This window comes from Drosophila nasuta, chromosome 2R, assembly GCF_023558535.2.
Source record: "Drosophila nasuta strain 15112-1781.00 chromosome 2R, ASM2355853v1, whole genome shotgun sequence".
NCBI lineage: Eukaryota > Metazoa > Arthropoda > Insecta > Diptera > Drosophilidae > Drosophila > Drosophila nasuta.
This window is the reverse complement of record NC_083456.1, coordinates 11190082-11214217: the sequence shown is the minus strand read 5'-3', so window position 1 is coordinate 11214217 and position 24136 is coordinate 11190082. Positions and strand designations below refer to the sequence as shown.

Genomic DNA, 24136 nt, shown 5'->3' with positions numbered 1-24136 from the left:
GCTCTCCACCTACAAAAAATCGTATATAAATTGGGACAGCAGTCTTGCAAGTTTTTAGTCTTTTTATAAACATTCAACATAAAGCACGTACAAAAATGTCAGCTGATATTGATAACTATAATGCCGATGAGTTGGTAGCACCTGAATGGCTAAATGAACACTTCTTTAAAGACGTTCTAACGCATGATCATAATGATCCTAACGTGAAAGTGATAGACTTTAAAATATCTCCAGCAACTGCTAAAGGAGATCATTATGCGAGTATTATGTTTCGAGCAGAGATTGAGTATTCAATAGGTGATGAAAAGCTTTCGAAACCAATCATCATCAAAACAATGCCCGAGCAAGAAGGTCACAAGAAAGAGTTTCTCGGCGAGGCGAAATTCTTCCCAACTGAAATTGCAATGTACACAGAAGTGTTACCAAAATTGGAGGCAATTCTACGCGAGGCTGGCGACGAGACAAGTTTATGTGCCAAGTGCATATATCACACGCTTGAACCGCGCCAGGTGATGGTCTTCGAAGATCTGGTGCCTCAGGGTTACTCGGTTGTGCGGAAGAGAGTAGCTAACTTGGAGGAGATCAAAGCTGCAATTGCGAAGCTGGCCAAATGGCATGCAGTTAGTTTCAAGTTGCTCAAGGAAGATCCTACAGTGTTCGATAAAATGAAGTATGATTTGACTGAAGTTCCCAACTACCTCGAACAGGATTTCATGAAGACTAGCCTACCAAACCTAATCAAGTCACTTGGAAAGAATGATAAGCTAAAAGGTTATCTCAAATATCTGGAGCCATTAACAGAGACTCTTTTGAGCCGCTGGGTTGAAATCATACGTGAATACAGAGAGAATCGCCAAGAAGATGCTTACTATGTTTTATGCCACGGCGATTTTCATCTAAAGAATATGATGTTTAAGGGAACCGAATGCATGCTCTTGGACTTCCAAATATCCTATGTAGGATCTATGACAAATGATTTATTGTATGCCATGTATTTATTCTATGGCCCCGAAGAGCGTCGAGACAGATATGACGAGCTTATTTATTTTTACTTCACTAATTTAACAAACACTTTAAAAACTATTGGCTATCAAGGAAAGTTGCCAAGCTTAGTTGAGTTTCGAAAGCAATTATTCGAAAGGAGACATCATGGTAAATTTAAAATTGCAGATCAAGTTGTTTAAATTGAAATCAAATTAATAATCTCTTTTCACAGAAATTTTTTTGATGTCAATATTCTTGCCTGGATTTAATTGCATGAGAAAAGGCCAAGATCCTGGAGAGTTGATGACGGACCCTACAAAATTGGCTCAAATGTTTGATGATAAAGACTTTCATGAAGAATTAGAATATCTGCTACCTCGTATGCTTCATTTAGGCTACTTTGAGCAGCTTGAATGAATGTATTACTCTTATCTTTATCTATAATACAAGCGTTCAAAATCAATAAAAATATTGGGACGTAGTTTCATTTCTGTGATTATGCTTTGTCATATGGCAATAATAATTATTAAATGCTTTGAACAGCCAACTATTATCTTGACATACACTCTGCAAACTTAAAGTTCATGACCGATAATGCTACTTTTTATAATTGTTGATACTTAATATATTTTTGGTTAGAGCTTTAAGTAACCAAATATTAATACAATACGTAAATAGTAATAAACCTTCAACCTTCAATAATTCTGCGAGGAATAGATTATATAATATATAGTATAGTATAGTACATATATTGTTATCATCAGGCAAAACAAGTTAGAAAGCTACAGTCGAGTGTGCTCGACTGTGAGATATGCGCTACCCATTGAGGTATAATACCGAAATATTTTGCTTTTACTCAAAATGGGTAGTGGGTATCTCACAGTCCAGCACACTCGATAGTAGCTTTCTTACTTGTTATTTATGTGGTTTAAAATTGTGTTTCTTGGGGATAAGCGTACTTTTAGGTCAACTAGATTATGCTGTATACTTTCAGGGTTTTAAAATCTTCAGTTAAATAGTCTGCCTGCTAAGTACAGGGTCTGCTAGGATTGATAACACTACTAGAAAATGAAAATGGAAATTGTTTTGATGAATAATACTTTGAACATCCAAATGTATGTAATTGTTTGTTTGTCTGATAATTGTTATAAAAATGTTGGAGTACCTATCTATTTGTTTACCTGATTATTCTTATCAAAATATTATATTACAAAACTTATCAATTCCAAGATGTAACTAAATAATCAAATGGAATTGCTTCCGTGATTAATATACGTATGTATATATATGTTCTTATGTCTAAATACTCTTATTCTTAGTTTTTTTTTTTACTCAATTTACAATGGAAACAACGTTAACAATCTCGACAAATTGTATGTACATACATTCATTATATTTGCTTAATATTCATATGGTGTGTTACTGTCAACCATGTGTTTAGCACATTAATTGCATTTTTCCGTAAAGTGGCAAGCTGAGTCCTATAATATATTTAGCATATCAGAAACATATATCTTACCTTCTAGTTACAGATTAATCCAGAAGTTTCTAAAAGCAAACGTGAATTTCACCTAAGACTGAAATTAAAAGCTTTAAAATTCCAGATAAGATTTGAGATGAAATAAATATGCAGTTTCAGGAGATACACAATTAGTTATTCGTTGAGTTTAGCCCCGGTAACTGACACCTATAATGTCGTCAACTAATGATAATTTTAACGCTGACGAGTTAAATCCACCAGCGTGGATGAACGAACAATTCTTCAAGGATATTCTAACTCAATATTCTAATGATCCGGATATAAAAGTGCTTGATTATAACATATCGCCAGCAACCGCTAAAGGAGATCATTATGCAAGTATTATGTTCCGAGCAAATGTTGATTACTCAACACAGGAGAAAACTCTTTCAAAGTCGTTGATTATTAAGACAATGCCCGAAGAGGAAGGGCATAAAAAAGACTTTTTGGATGACACGCACGTTTTTCCTACGGAGATCGCCATGTATACAGAAATATTGCCCAAGTTCGAAGAGATACTGTCTGAAGCAGGTGATGAGACTACTTTTTGTGCACGCTGTATTTATCACAGTCTGGAACCGCATCAAGTGATGGTTTGAGAAGACCTGGTTGCCCACAACTATGAAGTAATTCGTAACCGGCCAGCAACAATAGAAGAAATAAAATCTGGAATGGGACAACTGGCAAAATGGCAGGCAGTTAGTTTTAAGCTGCTAAAGGACCAAACAGGATTGCTCGATAAAATGCAGTACGATCTAACAACGATGCCAAATTTCCTGGACGAAGATATTATGACAACTGGATTTCCGATGTTCTTAGAAGCACTGAAAAGTGTGGAAAGTTTAAAAAAATACATCAAGTATTTTGAGCCCATTAAAGATATTGTGATTCCGCGCTGGGTGAAAATAATACGTGAATACAGAGAGAATCGCCAAGACGATGCTTACTATGTTCTATGCCATGGAGACTTCCATTCAAAAAATATGATGTTCAGGGGAACGGACTGCATGTTGATCGACTTTCAGTTGTCCTACGTAGGATCTATAATAAACGATGTGCTCTATGCGGTATACATGATCTTAAGTGCTGAGGATCGCCGAGATAAGCTTGATGAACTTATCTATCACTATTTTATAACATTTGCAAATACATTAGAGAAGATTGGTTACCAAGGAAAGAAGTCTAGTTTGGTTGAATTTCGAAAGCAGATATTTGACAGAAAATATTCTGGTGTGTTAACTACATTAATAACTTACAATAATTGCTTATATATTAACATGCTTCTTTATTTCGCAGAAATCTTTTTGATAAGTACATTTTTACCAATATTTAATCATGTGCGAAATGGAGAGCCTCTGGCAGACTTAATGGAAAACGAAGAGTTACGTCGAAAGTTATATCACACCAAGGAATATCTTGACGATTTGGAGCATCTGTTGTCTCGTATGCTTCACTTGGGATATTTTGAACAATTAGAAAAAATTGGTTAAATATATTTAAGCGAGTGAAGCTTGGAAAGAAATTCTGTGAATTTATAAAAAGGAAGATGTATTTTTAATATTAAAAGAGCTGTAACTTTAATGCAATTGATACAACAATTAAATAATATTAAAACAAGTAGGAAAGCTACAAGTGTGCTCGACTGTGAGATATCCTCTACCCATTTTGCGGAATTGTTCTCAAAACATACCAATTATACTACAAAAATACTAAAAATATATTTTGGGGTATTATTATTAAAATATACAAAATATACTAAAAATACTAAAATATACCAAATGGTATATTTGGTATATCGATATAGTGCCGCATTCAAAATATACCGTAGACGGCACAATATACCAGATTGTCGGCCAAAGCAAATTAGACCCCTAGTAAGTAGGCGTTTTTGCCCATACAAAAGTACTTCTTTAATAACTTCGACAATTTTTATCTGATCGCAATCAAATTTTCAGGAATCATAAATACTACAGTTATTATTGTATATACCAAAATTCTAGCTTTGCAATTACGCTTGTTATTCGATTTTTTTGATTTGCGGGGGCGGAACTGGCCGTGGCAAAAATTTGAAACAAACTTGATCTGCGTGCAAGCATAACAAATGCTGTCGAAAATTATAGCTCTATCTCTTATAGTCTCTGAGATCTAGGTGTTCATATGGACAGACGGACAGACGGACATGGCTAGATCGTCTGGGCTATTGATGCTGATCAAGAATATATGTATATACTTTATGGGGTCGGAGATGCTTCCTTCTACCTGTGACATACATTTCCTGCCAGCACAAAGTTATAATACCCTCCTACCCTATGGGTAGCGGGTACATACAAACATACTTTTAATAAGTTGGGTTAATTGAATTGTTGCATGCAAATGCAACAGGTAAAAGGAGGCATATTCAATAATATTGCTTTTCCTTGCTTACTGACAAATAAGCAAATATTTAATTATAGATAGAATCTTATCGATCAGATAAGACCATACAAATGATATTGTTAAAGAAAAATAATTTCAATTTAAGGTTTTAGGGTATTTTGTAGTCGATATTATACTTGATTTTTGTACTTAATGCATTGCATGATACAATTCTTAAGTGATACAATGGTTTTAAGTACTACCAAAAGTGTCGTTATTTAATTTGAATAACCAGCATGAATAAGAGGATTGCTGAAGCTTTGAAGGCTTTGCAAAAGTGTATTGTACAATTTGTTTAATTATTTTCTAATAAATTAGTAATCCAAAATGTGGATAATACGGTGCTATAATTCAAGGGGGTAAAACAAGTTGAGTAAGTTGTAGCTAAAATGTAATATTTTCAGCTAAGAAAGTTTATTATTAAACAATTTTAAACCTTCAATAATTCTGCGAGGAATATATTATAACATATATATACTATTTTCATCAGACAAAGCAAGTAAGAAAGCTACAGTCGAGTGTGCTCGACTGTGAGATATCCGCTACCCATTGCGGTATAATACCGAAATATTTTCCTTTTATTCAAAACGGGTAGTGGGTATCTCACAGTCCAACACACTCGATTGTGGCTTTCTTAATTGTTATTTATGTGGTTTAAAATTATGTTTCTTGGGGATAAGCGTACATTTAGCTCGACTAAATGCGCCATGCTTTCTGGGCATGCTACAGGCAGCCAGCAGACGTGTCGCACAATGGCCAGGATATGAGCAATACGCCGATAAATTAAATGCCCTTCTTCCCATGGAAATGTGGAAACAGCAGATGCGGATTTTAATGCTCTAATGTCGACGAATCAGCGTGGTATTAATTTTAAGAATGGTTGCTATAACAACCCAATAACGCAAAGAGTTCTTCGAAAACTGTTGCCTATCTTTAACAACCAGGGTTTACTCGATGCAGATCAGTAAAGTTTCAATCATTTTATTTTTGTGATTTTTCGTTATTACCTGCATATATTTTGATAGTTATTAAGACATTTCTATACTCTTATTATAATAATACAAATATATATTGAAAACCAAATTAAACAAAATATCAAACAATTATTACTTTTTAATATACAAATATTTGTATAGCTTCATTGTTATTATCAAATACTATTTTAAGGAACTAATCTATTTACTTTTATGTAACATAACTAAACTCATCACAATATAAAAATAAAACATATAATATTCAGTATTTTAAAAGATTTCATTTAATATTTTCAATATATACATTGCAATATATTTTGTATAGACTATACAAAATATACCAAAATAATACATATAAAGAAAAAGCTTGGCAAACTACCACTAAATAATACCTTCTGATGAGAGCGGAAAAGTTTTGGTCACTATCGAAGCTTTAGCGGCAACAGTTCTCTCCAAATATGGTTGGACTTGTTATGATTTGTAAACAAAACAAAAATCTCTCTTGCTCTCCCTCTCTTTGGGCCACTTGCTATCTCTCTCAACTTGTCTTTCGTTGAGTTTTTGACAATTAATTGATTCTTTCCCTCTCTTAGTCTATCTACAAGATAACCTTATATGGAAAAGCGTAATGTTTGATAACTTGTTAAACTCAACACATTATACAAATAATAAAATCTTAATGTGTTATTGCGTTAGTCAGTGAAAGTATTAAATTTTTCTCACCGTTTAATATTAAGTCGCTCTCTCGCTCTCTGTTGTTATTGGTCATGTTGTGGGTTTTTCTGTATTTACTCTGAAAGCTCTCAAGCGACAAACACAGATATAAAATATAATTCGTTCAATGCTTTTCTTTTAGTGAGTTCTCAAACATTACGCGTTGCAAATATAAACAATTGTCGTTAACAATAATGTCATCCCAGTTTAATCCCGATGAACTGGAGGCTCTCGAATGGCTAAACACGGAATATTTCACGCAAATATTAATCAAGTATGAGAATGCGCCGGAGTTAATAATAAATAATCTCAAGTTGTCGCCGGCAAGTGCACAAGGCGATCACTACGCAAGTGTTATGTTTCGGGCTTTTGTGGAGTATACAACTTCCAATGGATCGTGTTCAAAATCTTTAATCCTCAAGACAATGCCCGAGCAAGGCGGGCGAAAAAAAAGAAATGGTCGATGATTCACACATATTCCACACTGAAATTGCCATGTATACCGAGGTGTTACCCAAATTTGAGGCAATACTTCGAAGCGTAGGAGACAATACTAGTTTATATGTGCCGTGCATTTATCATAGCTTGGAGCCACGGCAAGTGATGGTGTTTGATGATTTGGTCCCTCAGGGTTATCAAGTGATACGTGACAGATCCGCCCACATAGAAGAGATTCACGCTGCACTCGAGAAATTGGCCAAATGGCATGCAATTAGTCAAAAAAATGATAACGGAAGAACCTCAATTATTCGATCACTTGCGGTATAATCTATCTACCCTTCCCAACTTTCTGAATCAAAGTTTCCTCACGAACGCTCTACCAAACTTTATATATATGCTAAATGAGGTGGAAAGCTTACAAAAGTATAAAAAGCACTTTGAAGCGATGCGAGGCCACTTGATTCAACGATGGGCGGATTCTTTGGGAGAGTATCGCAAGAATCCTCAGAAGAATGCACATTATGTTCTATGTCATGGCGACTTTCACATAAGGAACTTAATGTTCAAGAATAACAGCTGCATGTTTATAGACTTTCAACTTTCCCATGTGGGACCTTTGGTCAATGATTTCCTTTATGCAATGTACATGTTTTTTTGGCCCTGATGAGCGTGGAAAGCTTCGTGACGAATTGATATCGCATTATTTAAAGACTTTTGTCGATACTTTACAAAAAAATTGGTAGTGTGAAAAAGGCACCCAGTTTTCAAGAGTTCCTAAGTCAGCTGATTGATAATAAATACAATGGTAAGTGTGAGTGAAGAAGAAATAATATTTTAAATCTAAGCGATTTTATCAATTTTATTTCTAGAACTTATGCTTCTCACAACCTTTCTGCCTATTCAAATTGCATCGCGAAAGAACGCCATTGATCCGTTTCGCCGACGAACTAGCATGTATAAGGATAAGGATTATCAGGACGAGGTGGAATTTCATCTAGAGCGCATGGAAAAGATGGGATATTTTAATGATGATTAAGTTGCCATTATTCTGTATTAAAATTAAAAATATTGCGTGTATTTCTCTAAAAGGAAACTATTAATTTATTTACAAATAGTAGCTAACATATTGGATTTATTATATACCAATATTTAAGAACATGAATTATTTTAACAAGAAATAAGTATTTATAATATATTCGACATAATAAATTTAGTAAATCTGCACAATTTAAAATGGCGCCAACACATTTCACAATTTTGGACAGATTTTCAACACTTAAGCTTACAAAAAAATTATCAACTAAAAAGCTCAATAAAAGCTCTCCACCTACAAAAAATCGTATATAAATTGGGACAGCAGTCTTGCAAGTTTTTAGTCTTTTTTATAAACATTCAACATAAAGCACGTACAAAAATGTCAGCTGATATTGATAACTATAATGCCGATGAGTTGGTAGCACCTGAATGGCTAAATGAACACTTCTTTAAAGACGTTCTAACGCATGATCATAATGATCCTAACGTGAAAGTGATAGACTTTAAAATATCTCCAGCAACTGCTAAAGGAGATCATTATGCGAGTATTATGTTTCGAGCAGAGATTGAGTATTCAATAGGTGATGAAAAGCTTTCGAAACCAATCATCATCAAAACAATGCCCGAGCACAAGAAAGAGTTTCTCGGCGAGGCGAAATTCTTCCCAACTGAAATTGCAATGTACACAGAAGTGTTACCAAAATTGGAGGCAATTCTACGCGAGGCTGGCGACGAGACAAGTTTATGTGCCAAGTGCATATATCACACGCTTGAACCGCGCCAGGTGATGGTCTTCGAAGATCTGGTGCCTCAGGGTTACTCGGTTGTGCGGAAGAGAGTAGCTAACTTGGAGGAGATCAAAGCTGCAATTGCGAAGCTGGCCAAATGGCATGCAGTTAGTTTCAAGTTGCTCAAGGAAGATCCTACAGTGTTCGATAAAATGAAGTATGATTTGACTGAAGTTCCCAACTACCTCGAACAGGATTTCATGAAGACTAGCCTACCAAACCTAATCAAGTCACTTGGAAAGAATGATAAGCTAAAAGGTTATCTCAAATATCTGGAGCCATTAACAGAGACTCTTTTGAGCCGCTGGGTTGAAATCATACGTGAATACAGAGAGAATCGCCAAGAAGATGCTTACTATGTTTTATGCCACGGCGATTTTCATCTAAAGAATATGATGTTTAAGGGAACCGAATGCATGCTCTTGGACTTCCAAATATCCTATGTAGGATCTATGACATGTATGCCATGTATTTATTCTATGGCCCCGAAGAGCGTCGAGACAGATATGTCGAGCTTATTTATTTTTACTTCACTAATTTAACAAAAACTTTAAAAACCATTGGCTATCAAGGAAAGTTACCAAGCTTAGTTGAGTTTCGAAAGCAATTATTTGAAAGGAGACATAATGGTAAATTTAAAATTGCAGATCAAGTTGTCTAAATTTAATCTTATTAATAATTTCTTTTCACAGAAATTTTTTTAATGTCAATATTCTTGCCTGGATTTAATTGCGTGAGAAAAGGCCAAGATCCTGGAGAGTTGATGGCGGACCCTTCAAAATTGGCTCGAATGTTTGATGATAAAGACTTTCATGAAGAGTTGGAATATCTGCTACCTCGTATGCTTCATTTAGGCTATTTTGAGCAGATTGAATGAATGTATTACTCTTATCTTTATCTATAATATAATACAAGCGTTCAAAGTCAATAAAAATATATAAATACATAGTATGAATATTCTTGGGACGTAGTTTCATTTCTGTGATTATGCTATGTCATATGGCAATAACAATTATTAAATGGTTTGAACAACCAACTATTATCTTGACATAAACTCTGCAAACTTAAAGTTCATGACCGATAATTCTAACTTTTATAATTGTTGATGCTTAATATATTTTTGGTTAGAGCTTTAAGTAACCGAATATAAATACAACACGTAAATAGTAGTATAGTGGTAAATAATGACATAAGCAATCTTACAAAGCTCTAAACCTTCAATAATTCAGCGAGGAATAGATTATATATATACTATTTTCATCAGACAAAGCAAGTAAGAAAGCTACAGTCGAGTGTGCTCGACTGTGAGATATCCGCTACCCATTGCGGTATAATACCGAAATAATTTCCTTTTATTCAAAACGGGTATCTCACAGTCGAACACACTCGATTGTATGTTTCTTGGGGATAAGCATACTTTTAGCTCGACTAGATTATGCTGTATACTTTCAGGGTTTTTAAATATTCAGTAAAATAGTCTGCCTACTAAATACAGGGTCTGCTAAGATTGATAACACTACTAGAACTTACAAATGGAAATTGTTTTTATAAATAATACTTTGAACATCCAAATGTATGTAATTGTTTGTTTGTCTGATAATTGTTATCAAAATTTTGGAGTACCTATCTATTTGTTTACCTGATAATTCTTATCAAAATATTACAAAACTTATCAATTCTAAGATGTAACTAAATAATACAATGGAATTGCTTCCGTGATTAATATACGTATGTATATACATATATGTTCTTATTTTTAAATACTCTTATTTTTATTTTTTTTTCTCAATTTACAATGGAAACAACCTTAACAATCTCGACAAATTGTATGTACATACATTCATTATATTTGCTTAATATTCATATGGTGTGTTTAAACATATGTTTAGCACATTAATTGAATTTTTCCATAAAGTGGCAAGCTGTGTCCTATAATATATTTAGCGTATCAAACAATATACCTTACCTACTAGTTACAGATTAATCCAGAAGTTTCTAAAAGCAAACGAGAATTTCACCTAAGACTGAAATTAAAAGCTTTAAAATTTCAGATAAGATTCAAGATGATATAAATATGCAGTTTCAGGAGATACAGAATTAGTTATTTGTTGAGCTTAGCCCCGGTAACTGACACCTATAATGTCGTCAACTAATGATAATTTTAACGCTGACGAGTTAAATCCACCCGCGTGGATGAACGAACAATTCTTCAAGGATATTCTAACTCAATATTCTAATGATCCGGATATAAAAGTGCTTGATTATAACATATCGCCAGCAACCGCTAAAGGAGATCATTATGCAAGTATTATGTTCCGAGCAAATGTTGATTACTCAACACAGGAGAAAACTCTTTCAAAGTCGTTGATTATTAAGACAATGCCCGAAGAGGAAGGGCATAAAAAAGACTTTTTGGATGACACGCACGTTTTTCCTACGGAGATCGCCATGTATACAGAAATATTGCCCAAGTTCGAAGAGATACTGTCTGAAGCAGGTGATGAGACTACTTTTTGTGCACGCTGTATTTATCACAGTCTGGAACCGCATCAAGTGATGGTTTTAGAAGACCTGGTTCCCCACAATTATGAAGTAATTCGTAACCGGCCAGCAACAATAGAAGAAATAAAATCTGGAATGGGACAACTGGCAAAATGGCAGGCAGTTAGTTTTAAGCTCCTAAAGGACCAAACAGGATTGCTCGATAAAATGCAGTACGATCTAACAACGATGCCAAATTTCTTGGACGAAGATATTATGACCACTGGATTTCCGATGTTCTTGGAAGCACTGAAAAGTGTGGAAAGTTTAAAAAAATACGTCAAGTATTTTGAGCCTATTAAGGATATTGTAATTCCGCGCTGGGTGAAAATAATACGTGAATACAGAGAGAATCGTCAAGAAGATGCTTACTACGTTCTATGCCATGGAGACTTCCATTTAAAAAATATGATGTTCAGGGGAACGGACTGCATGTTGATCGACTTTCAGTTGTCCTACGTAGGATCTATAATAAACGATGTGCTCTATGCGGTATACATGATCTTAAGTGCTGAGGATCGCCGAGATAAGCTTGATGAACTTATCTATCACTATTTTATAACATTTGCAAATACATTAGAGAAGATTGGTTACCAAGGAAAGAAGCCTAGTTTGGTTGAATTTCGAAAGCAGATATTTGACAGAAAATATTCTGGTGTGTTAACTACATTAATAACTTACAATAATTGCTTATATATTAACATGCTTCTTTATTTCGCAGAAATCTTTTTGATAAGTACATTTTTACCAATATTTAATCATGTGCGAAATGGAGAGCCTCTGGCAGACTTAATGGAAAACGAAGAGTTACGTCGAAAGTTATATCATACCAAGGAATATCTTGACGATTTGGAGCATCTGTTGTCTCGTATGCTTCACTTGGGATATTTTGAACAATTAGAATGAATTCGTTAAATATGGTATATTTAAGCGAATGAAGCTTGGAAAAAAATTCTGTGAATTTATAAGAAGGAAGGTGTATTTTTAAGTGATATTAAAAGAGCTGTAACTTTCCTGCAATTGATACAACAATTAAATAATATTCAAAAAATAAAAAATTCTTTTAATAAATTGGGTTAATAGAATAGAATAATAGAATTGTTCAAATGCATGCAACAGGTAAAAGGAGGAATATTCAATCATATTGCTTTTCCTTGCTTGGTGACAAATAAGAAAATATTTAATTTAAGATAGAGTCTTATCGATCAGATAAGACCATACAAATGATATTGTTAAAGAAAAATAAATTCAATTTGAAGTTTTAGGGTATTTCGTAGTCGATATTATACTTGATTTTTGTGTCTAATGCATTGCATGATACAATTTTTAAGTGATGCCACGGTTTTAAGTACTACCAAAAGTGGCGTTCTTTAATTTGAATAACCAGTATGACCAAGATGATTGTTGAAGTTTTGAAGGCTTTGCAAAAATGTATTTTACTATTTGTTTAATTATTTTTTAATAAAATAATAATCCTAAATAGGGATAATACGGTGCAATAATTCAAGGGGCTAAAACAAATTAAGTAAGTTGTAGCTAAAATGTAATATTTTCAGCTAAGAAAGTTAATTATGAATATTGAAATGTTACTTCAAAGTAAGTTTCTTATAAATATTCATATTGAATAAAACGTTTCAAAAGACATTGTCAAATTCATATATGGAAGGGTATACAAATTTAGATTGTATACTATCAATTACTATCAACACTTCAAGATTCATTGAAAAGCTTTCGATTACTATCATTTCGCATTGCACACAAGTACGAAATTAATATAAGCATTGTTGGTATGCTAAAGATAAAGAGTGATAGCAAATAGAATAAATACAGAGCGTCGCAAGACTCGCTGTTAGTTATTTTCTGAATTCGAGACCGGCAACACACGAAGAATATCACTAAAATGACGCCAAACATTGACAATTATAATGCAGATGAGTTGGAAGCTCCCGCTTGGTTGAATAATCAATTCTTTAAGGATGTTTTAGTTCATCATCTTAAGGATCCTAATGTGAAAGTGATTGACTTTAACACATCACCAGCAACTGCTAAAGGAGATCACTACGCAAGTGTCATGTTTCGGGACTAAAGTTGATTACTCACTGCATAACAAAACACTTTCTAAGTCCTTGATAATTAAGACCATGCCCGAAATAGAAGGACATAAAAAGGAATTTTTAGGTGATTCGCACATTTTCCCCACAGAGATCGCTATGTACACTGAAATACTACCAAAGTTCGAGGAAATACTATCTGAAGCAGGTGATAAGATTACGTTTTGTGCCCGTTGCATTTATCACAGTCTGGAACCGCGTCAAGTGATGGTTTTCGAAGATCTGGTTCTTCAAAACTACGAAGTAATACGTAAAAGACCAGCAAGCTTAGATGAAATCAAAACTGCGTTGAAAAAACTGGCTAAATGGCAGGCAGTTAGTTTTAAGTTGTTAAAAGACAAATCAGGACTGTTCGATAAGTTGCAGTATGATCTCACAACATTACCAAATTTCCTGGAACAAGATATATTAAAATCTGGGTTTCCGACATTCTTGGAAGCACTGGACAGTGTGGAAAGTTTAAAAAAAATACCGAAAGTACTTTGAGCCCATAAAAGATGTTATGATTGAACGATGGACTAATATAATACGTGAATACAGAGAGAATCGTCAAGAAGATGCCTACTATGTACTCTGTCATGGAGACTTCCATGTAAAAAATATGATGTTCAGGGGAACCGACTGCATGTTGCTCGACTTTCAGATGTCGTATGTAGGATCTATAACAAATGACGTGCTCTATGCGGTCTACATGCTCTTTAGTCCTGAAGATCGACGGGACAACTATGATGAACTTATCTACCACTATTTTACAACATTCGCAAATACATTAGAAAAAATTGGTTATCAGGGAAAGAAGCCTAGTTTGGTTGAGTTTCGAAAGCAGTTATTTGACAGAAAATATTCCGGTACGTTGGTTATATGAATTACCCATTTCTTAGATACTAACTCTTTGCATTTTGTTTCGCAGAAATATTTTTGATGAGTACATTTCTGCCAATCTTTAATCATATGCGTAACGGACAGGATCCAGCAGAATTCATGGAAAATACTGAGAAATGTCGTGAGTTATATCACAGCAAGGAGTATATTGACGATTTGAAGCATCTTTTGCCTCGTATGCTTCATTTGGGATACTTCGAACAGTTACAATAAATACTTCGATAAAATATATAAAAAGTTACTCCATCTTGTTGCACAGCCTTTAAAGGTCATAACTTAAGACTATTCACATTTTAGTAGAAGATAATCTTCTAGAAATATTTATAATAAAATTGTGTGGATTGATAAAAAAGTTGTATTTTTCTTAAATAAAAATAATCCTAAGATAAATGTTGGAAATTAAAATCCAAGAATATCGATTGTTGCACCGCTTAAGCTTTTCTTCCTGTTTACGGTAATAGAAAGATATATTATTTTGGATTCTAGTATACAGAGGCTAATCCATGTTTGCGGTTGTTTCTGATAGCGCTCAGTAGGATTATTTTTCTATTTGCTATTATGATGAAATTATTGAAGCCACACATACATTTATAGCGACGTGCTTTCTATACTCGTCAATGATAGGATAGAAGGGTATTATAATAACTTTGTGCGTACAGAAACTTTAAGTAACATGCTAAAGGGGACAACTCCGGCCCCGTAAAGTATACATATTGTTGATCAGCATCAACGCCAAGAAAATGTTTGGATGTCCGTCACGCCAATTTCGATATATAAAATATAGTCTTTAAAATATTTTAGTATTTATACCCGCTACCCATAGGGTAGCAGGGTATTATAACTTTGTGCCGACAGGAAATGTATGTAACAGGTAGAAGGAGGCATCTCCGACCCTATTAAGTATATATATTCTTAATCAGCGTCAACAGCCGAGACGATCTAGCCATGTCCGTCTGTCCGTCCGTCCGTATGAACACCTAGATCTCAGAGACTATAAGAGATAGAGCATTTGATTGCGATCAGATACAAATTGTGGAAGGTATTAAAGAAATACTTTTGTATGGGCAAAAACGCTTTCTTACTAGGGGTCTTAGTTGCTTTGGCCGAAAATCTGGTACATAATGCCGTCTATGGCATATTTTGAATGTGGTACCATATCGATATACCAAATATACCTTCTGGTATATTTTTAGTATTTTTGTAGTATTTTCGGTATATTTTGAAAATAATACCACAATATTTTGCTTTTATTCAAAATGGGTAGCGGAAATCTCACAGTCGACCACACTCGACTAGCTTTCTAACTTGTTTTTCGTTACAACGGGTACCGGGTATTTCACAGTCGAGCATAGATGACTGGAGCTTTCTTACTCTAATACTACAATACAATCAAGTATTGTAGTTTTTCTACCTTTGGAATTAGCAACAAAAAATTTATTTACAATCAGGTTCAAAGATTGAGACGACTGTTCCCGCATAATTATTCTCTAGGATATATGTACATATGTATGTGTGTATGCATACATGCTATTTATTTGTGTGTTAATTAATTGGTATCTCGCGGCTAGACTTTAGGTAATGTGGTTTGATAATTATTTTGCAAGTGGTTCAAGCATTTTGTTTAGTTGTCAGCATGATCAACATTAATTGGTAAAGCTTTAGCAACTTTCGTATTTGAAAAGCTTTTGGTACACTTGTTTGGTTAGTTAAATTTAATGAATACTATAAAAGCACATACCCCACTTCGATATCTTCTTTACAGTGTAAGAATACGTATAGAAAAAGTTCATTCACCTCAAAAATTGACAAAGAATTATATTGTTAAGTTCAATATTGTTAAATTTAAAAATAGTATTCAAATATTTTGTTATTGGCAATACTTTCTTAAAAGCAAAAGTATTTTAGAATCATGTTTACAATTAGCCCCATATACTCTACGATAGAGTATAAGAATACAAGTTCACATGTACGCACGACGTACTATCACTCTTAAAAGATCATTTCAAAAGCTTTCGATAACTATCGTTGCGAATTTCACGATCTAAAAGTTTGAAAAGTAATGCTTATAAAGCTTAATACAAACCGTCAAATCTTGTATAAAAACACAGTGAAGCAAGAGTCGCAATCAGTTGTTTCTGAATTTCAAGCAGTCAGCACAAGAGAGACATATTTTAAAATGACGCCAAACATTGACAATTATAATGCGGATGAGCTTGAAGCTCCCGCTTGGTTGAATGATCAATTCTTCAGAGATGTTTTAGTTAAGCACGTTAACGATGCTAATGTGAAAGTGATTGACTTCAAAACATCTCCAGCCACTGCTAAAGGAGATCATTATGCGAGTGTCATGTTCCGGGGGCTTGTCGAATATTCAACAGATGAGGGAACATTTTCCAAGTCGTTGATTATTAAGACAATGCCCGAAGAGGAAGGCCATAAAAAGGAGTTTTTGGGTGATTCGCACATTTTCCCTACGGAGATCACCATGTACACGAAAGTATTGCCCAAGTTCGAGGAGATACTAGCTGAAGCAGGTGATAAGACAACGTTTTGTGCCAAGTGCATCTATCACACTGAAGAGCCGCGTCAAGTGATGGTCTTTGAAGATTTGGTTCCACAAAAATATGATGTGATTCGTAAAAGACCCGCTACCATAGATGAGATTAAATCTGCAGTGGGAAAACTGGCAAAATGGCAGGCAGTTAGTTACAAGCTGCTACAAGAAAAATCAGACTTGTTTGATACATTACAATATGATTTGACAACAATGCCAAATATTTTGGAGCAAGAAGTTATTACAAAAGGATTCCCAACGTTCTTGGAAACCCTGCAGAGCGTTGACAGCTTAAGACAGTATGTCAAGTACTTCGAACCGTTGAAAGACAAATTAATTCAACGCTGGGTAGAAGCTCTTCGTGAATATCGTGTGAACCGAAAAGACGATTCATACTACGTTTTGTGCCATGGAGATTTCCATATAAAGAATATGATGTTCAAGGGAACCGACTGCATGCTGCTCGACTTTCAGATGTCCTACGTGGGAGCTTTGACAAACGATGTGCTCTATTCGGTTTACATGCTCCTTGGTCCCGAGGAGCGTCGAGAGAAACGTGATGAATTTATCTACTATTTTTTTACGACTTTCACAAACACCCTTGCAAAAATTGGATACCAGGGAAAGAAGCCCAGCTTGGTTGAATTCCGTAGACAGTTACATGAAAAAAAATATATTGGTAAGTTAATGAAAATGCCAGAAGTTATTCAATTACTAATTTTGTTTATTATTGCCCCGCCACAGATATCTTTTTGATGAGTTCATTTTTGCCAACCTTTAATCATATGCGCAAAGGAAACGATCCAGCAGATTTTTTGGAAGATGCTGAGAAACGCCGTGCATTATTTGCCGAAAAGGACTTCCAAGAGGAATTGGAATATCTGATCCCTCGTATGGTGCATCTGGGATATTTCGAGTAGTTAAGACAGGATTTTTAAAAATAAAAGTACGAGTAATAAGAGTATAAGATTGATATTCAAGATTTTTTGAGAAAAACCCGCTTTTTAATAATGACGAGTTAATTGCTATTTGATTTGTTTTTAATCAGCTATATAATTAGCATTCATAACAATGTTTGTACACCGATTCTGTTTGGCTCGTGCCCAACTAGCTATACACGATGATTTTGCATTAAATTTTTGCTGAACAAGCTGCTGTTATCAAGTCCCATTCAAGTTTTTACTGAGCTATGGAACTAAATAAAATTATACACAAATTTGTAAAGCTTTTCTAAGCTTTTATAATCGCACTGCTTGGGACCAGACGCTGCCAAGATACGCTTAATCAATTTGTCTCTTGGTTAATATAAACAAACAAATTAAATATGTGTGTTAACAAGTGTATGTTTACGCTTGTTGAGGTAGCTAGGGGGCAAAGTACTTATAATGCGATTCACTTGAATAGGTTCACTTCGAAAGCTTTTCGCTTCAGCTGTCTATAATTTATTTTTCTTGCTAATTTTAAAACTAAATAAAATAAATTGTGTATTTTAATATAAACATACTATGTACATATGTATACATAATATGAAATATAAGTATTCATTTGATTGCGTATGCCGTCTATATAAGTTTTGACTGATCTGATTATAAAATAAATTAGGAATATTACTATTTACTCATTCATAAAATGATGCGGAAATACATATTTCTTGATTACGTATGTATATACCAGACATCGTCACGGGTGGCAAATTTCGACACTCGACTCACACCCGTACTTTTAAGAGTGCGAGTGCTACTCGTGCACTCGCAAACCGAGTGAGAGATACACACTCATTCAAAATCATGCGAGTGCTGCGAGTATGAGTCATTGTCATACTCGAGCCTTTCTTGCACTCGCCTATTCGGCACCCGATCATTTTAGGCACTCGGCTTGTACACACTTGTGTCTCGCGGGTGGTTGTTCTTCGTGCAACCGATCATTTTAGACACTCTTGACGAAATGCTCTGACACTCGCGAGTGTTTTGCTCAGACACTCGCGAGTGTTTGATCAGACACTCGCGAGTGTCTGAGCAAATACTCGGGTGTTTTTCCCCCACCCCTATTGATGCTTGTGTGTCGCGGCTCGCGGGTAGATTTTATGACTTTTGACTTCTTTGAATGATTTTTGGGTGTTTTTTTACTTTGACAAATGATCAAATAAAATATCAGGTGGTTTTTCCTGAAATTTATTTTTTACATTCTTATTATAAGCATAAAAATAAAACAGATTAGTTGTATTTTTACTTGTTTTGTTCCTTATCAATATATAAAAATTCTTTAAAATTAAAATTTAATTTTTATTTATTATATAAGACATCAAATAAATACACTACACAAAGCCAAAAAATAGTTTTCGAATTTAAATTTTCAAGAAATAAAATGAGTGCAAGAACATCGCACCAGCAATAACAAGAACAATACAAAAAGCCGACGGCATTTCTTGCATCTCAATATACATACACACAAACGTACATATGTATGTACATACATACAATCGTGCCGGTCCACCCATAACCACCGCACCGGCTTTACCCGAGTGCATAGAATCACCGATCGCAAATTGCCGAGTATGCCTCGGCACTCGCACTCGCGAGTGTAAGGCTCGCGAGTGTAAGGCTCGCGAGTGGCGATTATGCCTCGGCACTCGCACTCGCGAGTGTAAGGCTCGCGAGTGGCGAGTATGCCTCGGCACTCGCACTCGCGAGTGTAAGGCTCGCGATACACTTATTGCTCATGAGTATAAGGCTCGCGAGTGTGTGTATTTTTGGCCACTCGCACTCGCGAGTGTAAGGCTACCGAAAAGGCACATGAGTAACGGGTGCACCCGTTGAGTGTGTATACCCGTGCCGTTCTCTATATACCATACTTATACAAGATCTGACTGATCTGAATGTAATCATGACTTGTTGAACTTTTTAATGATAAAGCACAAATCTGGATATACAATATCTCGGTTATTTAGATTAACTATAAAGATAAGCTTTTATAAAACAGAAAACTAGCGTATATAAGAGATCTTTCCTCTGCTATGCAATTGAGTTGCGTCTTACAGCTGAAAGCAGTCAAATTAAATAATAATGCCGCCAAACAGTGAATCCTACAACTTGGATGAGTTGGAAGCACCCAGCTGGCTAGATGCAGAATATGTAAAAGAGATATTGAGTAGCCATGAGAACGATAAGAATGTCGAAGTAATCGCTTTAAAGATAACACCCGCCAGCGGCAAAGGAGATCATTATGCAAGTGTTATGTTCAGAGCAACGGTCGAGTATAAGACGTCAAAGGGAAAATTCAACAAGTCGCTGATTATCAAGACTATGCCCGAAAAAGATGGACACAAAAAGGATATGCTGGATGAATCTCACATCTTCGATACGGAGATTAAAATGTACACAGAGTTACTACCCAGGTTTGAGGAGATCTTGCGAGAAGCTGGGGATGAGACCTCGTTATACGTGCCCTGTATATATCACAGCTTACAGCCACGGCAGGTGATGGTCTTTGAGGATCTTTTGCCTCAGGGTTACGTTGTGGTCCGTGATCGCCAGCCAACAATAGAGGAGGTTCAAAGTGCCTTTACAAAACTAGCAAAGTGGCATGCTGTTAGTTACAAACTGAACAAAGAGGAACCTGACTTGTTGGAGAAATGCAAGCACAGCCTGATGGAACTTCCCAAGATTACAGAAGAACCCCTGTTCTCAACAGGCATGGACTTTTTCCTGCAGATGTTGGACTCTCAGCCGGATCTGAGAGTTTATAAGCCATATTTTGAAAAAATACGTCCCACTTACTTGCAGCATTGCGTAAACACTTTCCGAGAGTATCGAGTGAATCCTCAAGAGGATGCATACTATGTTTTGTGCCATGGCGACTTTCATTTGAGGAATATGATGTTTAAACATAATAAAACTACGGGACAATTGGAGGACTGTATGCTTCTCGACTTTCAGATGTGCAATGTGGGTCCCATGGCCAATGACATTCTTTATGCCATCTATAGTTTGTTGTCTCCGGAGCAAAGACAAAACAATCGCGATGAGCTTGTCTACTTTTATTATTCAAAGTTTATCGAGACATTGAATAAAATCAATTATGATGGCGAAATTCCCACTCTGGTCAAGTTTCGGGAGCAGCTTTTCCGGCACAAATATTTGGGTAAACAAAACTTTGAAAAATGTTTCTATTCCATTGATTAATTGTTGCTCTTTTCCCTTAGATTTCTTTTTGTTCACATCTTTTTTGCCTCTCTTTGTTGCACTTCATAATGGCGACTTTGCACTGTCTGATATGATTGAAGACAAAGAGCTGAGATCTACTTTTTATAATTATAAGGAATATTTGGCGGAAGTTCGACACAACTTACCACGTTATTTACATCTGGGATACTTTGACGATTTGGAGTAATAAACAATTGAAGTCATTTGTCATTGCTTATTTTGCACACACTCACGCACATGGTACAAATGTAACGGTTAATGCATTCATCATGCTTACATTATTAGAAGCTCATTAACTATGGTTGATTTTAAAGCACTAAAATTATCCCGAATTTTACAACTACACTAAGTTTTTGGCACTTAAAATAAATTAATCTTTTACTTTATTTTATCCATTTGTTTCCCCCGCGTAACTATTACAACGTTGCTTGATAACTTTTTTCAAAACTATCGATGTGGTATCGATAAAAACATCGATGTTTCGCCAGCTCTATTAAGGTGACCATTTTTGCTTTTGTGCTCTTTACTTAATTTACGAATATTAAATAAAGAATTGCTCGACAAATGTATATAAACTTATTCAACTTTTCTTATTTAATACATCAAAATATATTTTTTTATTTATCTAATTATAAGATGAAAATAGTAAATAATTTCAATAATCCGCCAACCATTGTGACCTTTCTTGTTATCGATAACAACTCAGCAATCAGCTGTTGCCCATAACGTGTAGTACAAACAGCATTCCCGCATTTTGTAAGCGATGCACATTTGAAACTAATTATTAATAAATAAATAATGGAATATGGCTCGCGAGCAAAGTGACTTACTGTGCCGTGTGTGCCTAAAGCAAGATGAGCTCATGGTTGATGTTTATGAGCATGTGGAGGAACAGCAAACCGATTTATGCACCCTACTTGAACGTTGTGGCGACATTAAAGTGAGTTCTCAGATTGTTTCTATTGCGTTTCGTATATTTATTTTATATATTTTAATAGGTTGACAAGACGGACGCGTTTCCTAAGTATTTGTGCCAAGAGTGTACAAAGGAGCTGCTAATCGCAGCCAAGTTTCGCGACAAATGCGCTGCAACGGAACAATTGCTGCGCCACAGTGAAGCAGAAGCTTCTTGCAGCATTGATGCGACAAGTGATTTGATTGACAAGGAGTCGGTAAAGCATAATTCTGAGGATGATATGGATGATATCATAGAATATGATCCAAGTCAACATGTGGAGCTATATGAAGAGTGCGAAACCCACGCGAAAGAACAGAAATTGCTTGCAACAGTGCAGCAAACAATTGCTGTTGCCATTTTTAACTGTGATGACTGCGGTGCAGTCTTTCAGCAGGCTGCAACGCTGCAGCGACACTTAGATAAAGCACATCCTACCGTCGAAACCAGCAGTTGCCAGCATTGCGGACACAGTTTTACCCAGAGCATAAATTTGCAGCGACATAGCTGTAATGTCATAAGTAACGAAGAGCCTCAAATCACCCATCATCGTTGTATCTACTGTGGCAAGAGCCTGCAATCTGCCGCCAGCCTGGCTATGCACATACGCCTCCACAATGGAGACCGACCCTTTGCCTGTGATGTTTGCCCAAAGACCTTCAAAACAAATGGAGCGCTTGTCAGTCATCAGAAACGGCACCTCAAACTGGTGGAATACAAGTGTGAATACTGTGGCAAGGGTTTCGTCGAGTCCAGCAATCTGCGGCGCCACATCATTGCGCTGCACACATCCGAACGTCCACACACCTGCACCCTCTGCCAGCGTAGTTTCTCGCGCGTCTATCTGCTGGAGCTACACAAGCGGACGCACACTGGAGAACGTCCTTATGCCTGCAATCATTGCGATCGCAGCTTTGCTCAGTTGAGTGTGTTGCGCACCCATGAACGCATTCATACAGGGGAACGAAGACATCGTTGCGCTCTTTGTCAGAAAACCTTTAGCCGCTTGATGCAGTTGAAAAAGCACGAGCTGAAGCCGTGTATTGTGGACTCAGAGGTGACGATACGCGGCGATGAGGAAGCCTCTTAGTTTGTAGTATAGTAAATTATCGCCAAAAACATCTAATGTTAATGCTTGAACGAGTAAGTGCCTAATTTTTTTTAGGTTATTTGCCCCTTCATTAGTTGCCTGCTGGCAAAGCTCTCTATTATTACGTTCTCCGATACTTTCACAGAACTAATTTGAATAGTTCGAATTATTGGCTACTGATAAGGCCTTCTTTCATCTACATATATGTTCGGCACTTACCAAAACCTTTTTTTTAAAACAATTGCAGTACAAATTCAATAATTTCAATTTCTACGACAATTTAACCTCTTGTTTGGACCTTTACGATAACGCTTTCTTTCTCTAACATAATTTATATGCATTGACTGCTCTGAAAAATCTTTTTTTTGTACCAACCAATCACTGAACGAATTTACTTTTAAAAGCTATAGATAATATCTCAGTCGCAATTCTTGTTGATACTTCTTCCAATTGCAGTTTGAGTAGATGTCCGTTAAGCATTATATTTGAAACATGTTTCCATCGATATTCAATGGTCAATACAATCCTTTTCTCAATTATAACCATACTTCTTCCATTTCAAAACTTATTGACTTCGAGAATTGTTTTTTTTTACTATTCTTGTTGTGAATCCTTAATAAATACGTATGTACATATATGGCTGCTGACATAGCGCAACTCAAATTTTTCTCTGCTTAGTTGAACTCTTGCCAAGTTTTTTAGTTAGCATTAATTTTAGATAGAATTAATTAAATTCAGGTTCGATACCTTCCATATGTTTTGCCCAGAATTTGTGGTCAATAAGAAGACAAAAACAAAATAAATATTTTTCTGGTTTTTATTGCATGCACATAAAGGATTAGTTATGTTGTTTTGTTCCTTTTAGTTTTTTTGGGGTTTAATTAGCCTACAAGTTACAACAGATTATGGTAATTACATAAATGCCTGTAAA

General features: G+C 35.5%; 8 protein-coding genes across 8 annotated transcripts; all 8 read left to right on the top strand.

Moving 5' to 3' along the window:
- The first annotated feature begins 16 nt into the window (after positions 1–16).
- LOC132786566 (uncharacterized) lies at positions 17–1496 on the top strand. The gene is made up of 2 exons (XM_060793122.1): positions 17–1152; positions 1217–1496. The coding sequence occupies exons 1-2, from the start codon at positions 96–98 to the stop codon at positions 1399–1401; spliced, it is 1242 nt and encodes a 413-aa protein (XP_060649105.1). The 5' UTR covers positions 17–95; the 3' UTR covers positions 1402–1496.
- A 1607-nt stretch (positions 1497–3103) lies between these two features.
- On the top strand, positions 3104–4165 carry LOC132785319 (uncharacterized). Its single transcript, XM_060791364.1, has 2 exons — positions 3104–3733; positions 3800–4165. The coding sequence occupies exons 1-2, from the start codon at positions 3175–3177 to the stop codon at positions 3991–3993; spliced, it is 753 nt and encodes a 250-aa protein (XP_060647347.1). The 5' UTR covers positions 3104–3174; the 3' UTR covers positions 3994–4165.
- Positions 4166–8438: 4273 nt separating this feature from the next.
- On the top strand, positions 8439–9821 carry LOC132786275 (uncharacterized). Its single transcript, XM_060792770.1, has 2 exons — positions 8439–9499; positions 9563–9821. The coding sequence occupies exon 1, from the start codon at positions 8462–8464 to the stop codon at positions 9410–9412; it is 951 nt and encodes a 316-aa protein (XP_060648753.1). The 5' UTR covers positions 8439–8461; the 3' UTR covers positions 9413–9499; positions 9563–9821.
- Positions 9822–10983: 1162 nt separating this feature from the next.
- LOC132786272 (uncharacterized) lies at positions 10984–12431 on the top strand. The gene is made up of 2 exons (XM_060792766.1): positions 10984–12066; positions 12133–12431. Exons 1-2 carry the CDS (start codon positions 11010–11012, stop codon positions 12315–12317), a joined length of 1242 nt encoding a protein of 413 aa, XP_060648749.1. The 5' UTR covers positions 10984–11009; the 3' UTR covers positions 12318–12431.
- Positions 12432–13266: 835 nt separating this feature from the next.
- LOC132786276 (uncharacterized) lies at positions 13267–14757 on the top strand. Its single transcript, XM_060792771.1, has 2 exons — positions 13267–14370; positions 14433–14757. The coding sequence occupies exons 1-2, from the start codon at positions 14025–14027 to the stop codon at positions 14615–14617; spliced, it is 531 nt and encodes a 176-aa protein (XP_060648754.1). The 5' UTR covers positions 13267–14024; the 3' UTR covers positions 14618–14757.
- Positions 14758–16542: 1785 nt separating this feature from the next.
- On the top strand, positions 16543–18323 carry LOC132786273 (uncharacterized). The gene is made up of 2 exons (XM_060792768.1): positions 16543–17637; positions 17703–18323. The coding sequence occupies exons 1-2, from the start codon at positions 16581–16583 to the stop codon at positions 17876–17878; spliced, it is 1233 nt and encodes a 410-aa protein (XP_060648751.1). The 5' UTR covers positions 16543–16580; the 3' UTR covers positions 17879–18323.
- Positions 18324–19993: 1670 nt separating this feature from the next.
- Positions 19994–21743, top strand: LOC132786271 (uncharacterized). Its single transcript, XM_060792765.1, has 2 exons — positions 19994–21098; positions 21160–21743. The coding sequence occupies exons 1-2, from the start codon at positions 20021–20023 to the stop codon at positions 21345–21347; spliced, it is 1266 nt and encodes a 421-aa protein (XP_060648748.1). The 5' UTR covers positions 19994–20020; the 3' UTR covers positions 21348–21743.
- A 112-nt stretch (positions 21744–21855) lies between these two features.
- On the top strand, positions 21856–24017 carry LOC132786274 (zinc finger protein 501). Its single transcript, XM_060792769.1, has 2 exons — positions 21856–22100; positions 22159–24017. The coding sequence occupies exons 1-2, from the start codon at positions 21966–21968 to the stop codon at positions 23203–23205; spliced, it is 1182 nt and encodes a 393-aa protein (XP_060648752.1). The 5' UTR covers positions 21856–21965; the 3' UTR covers positions 23206–24017.
- Positions 24018–24136: the final 119 nt, after the last annotated feature.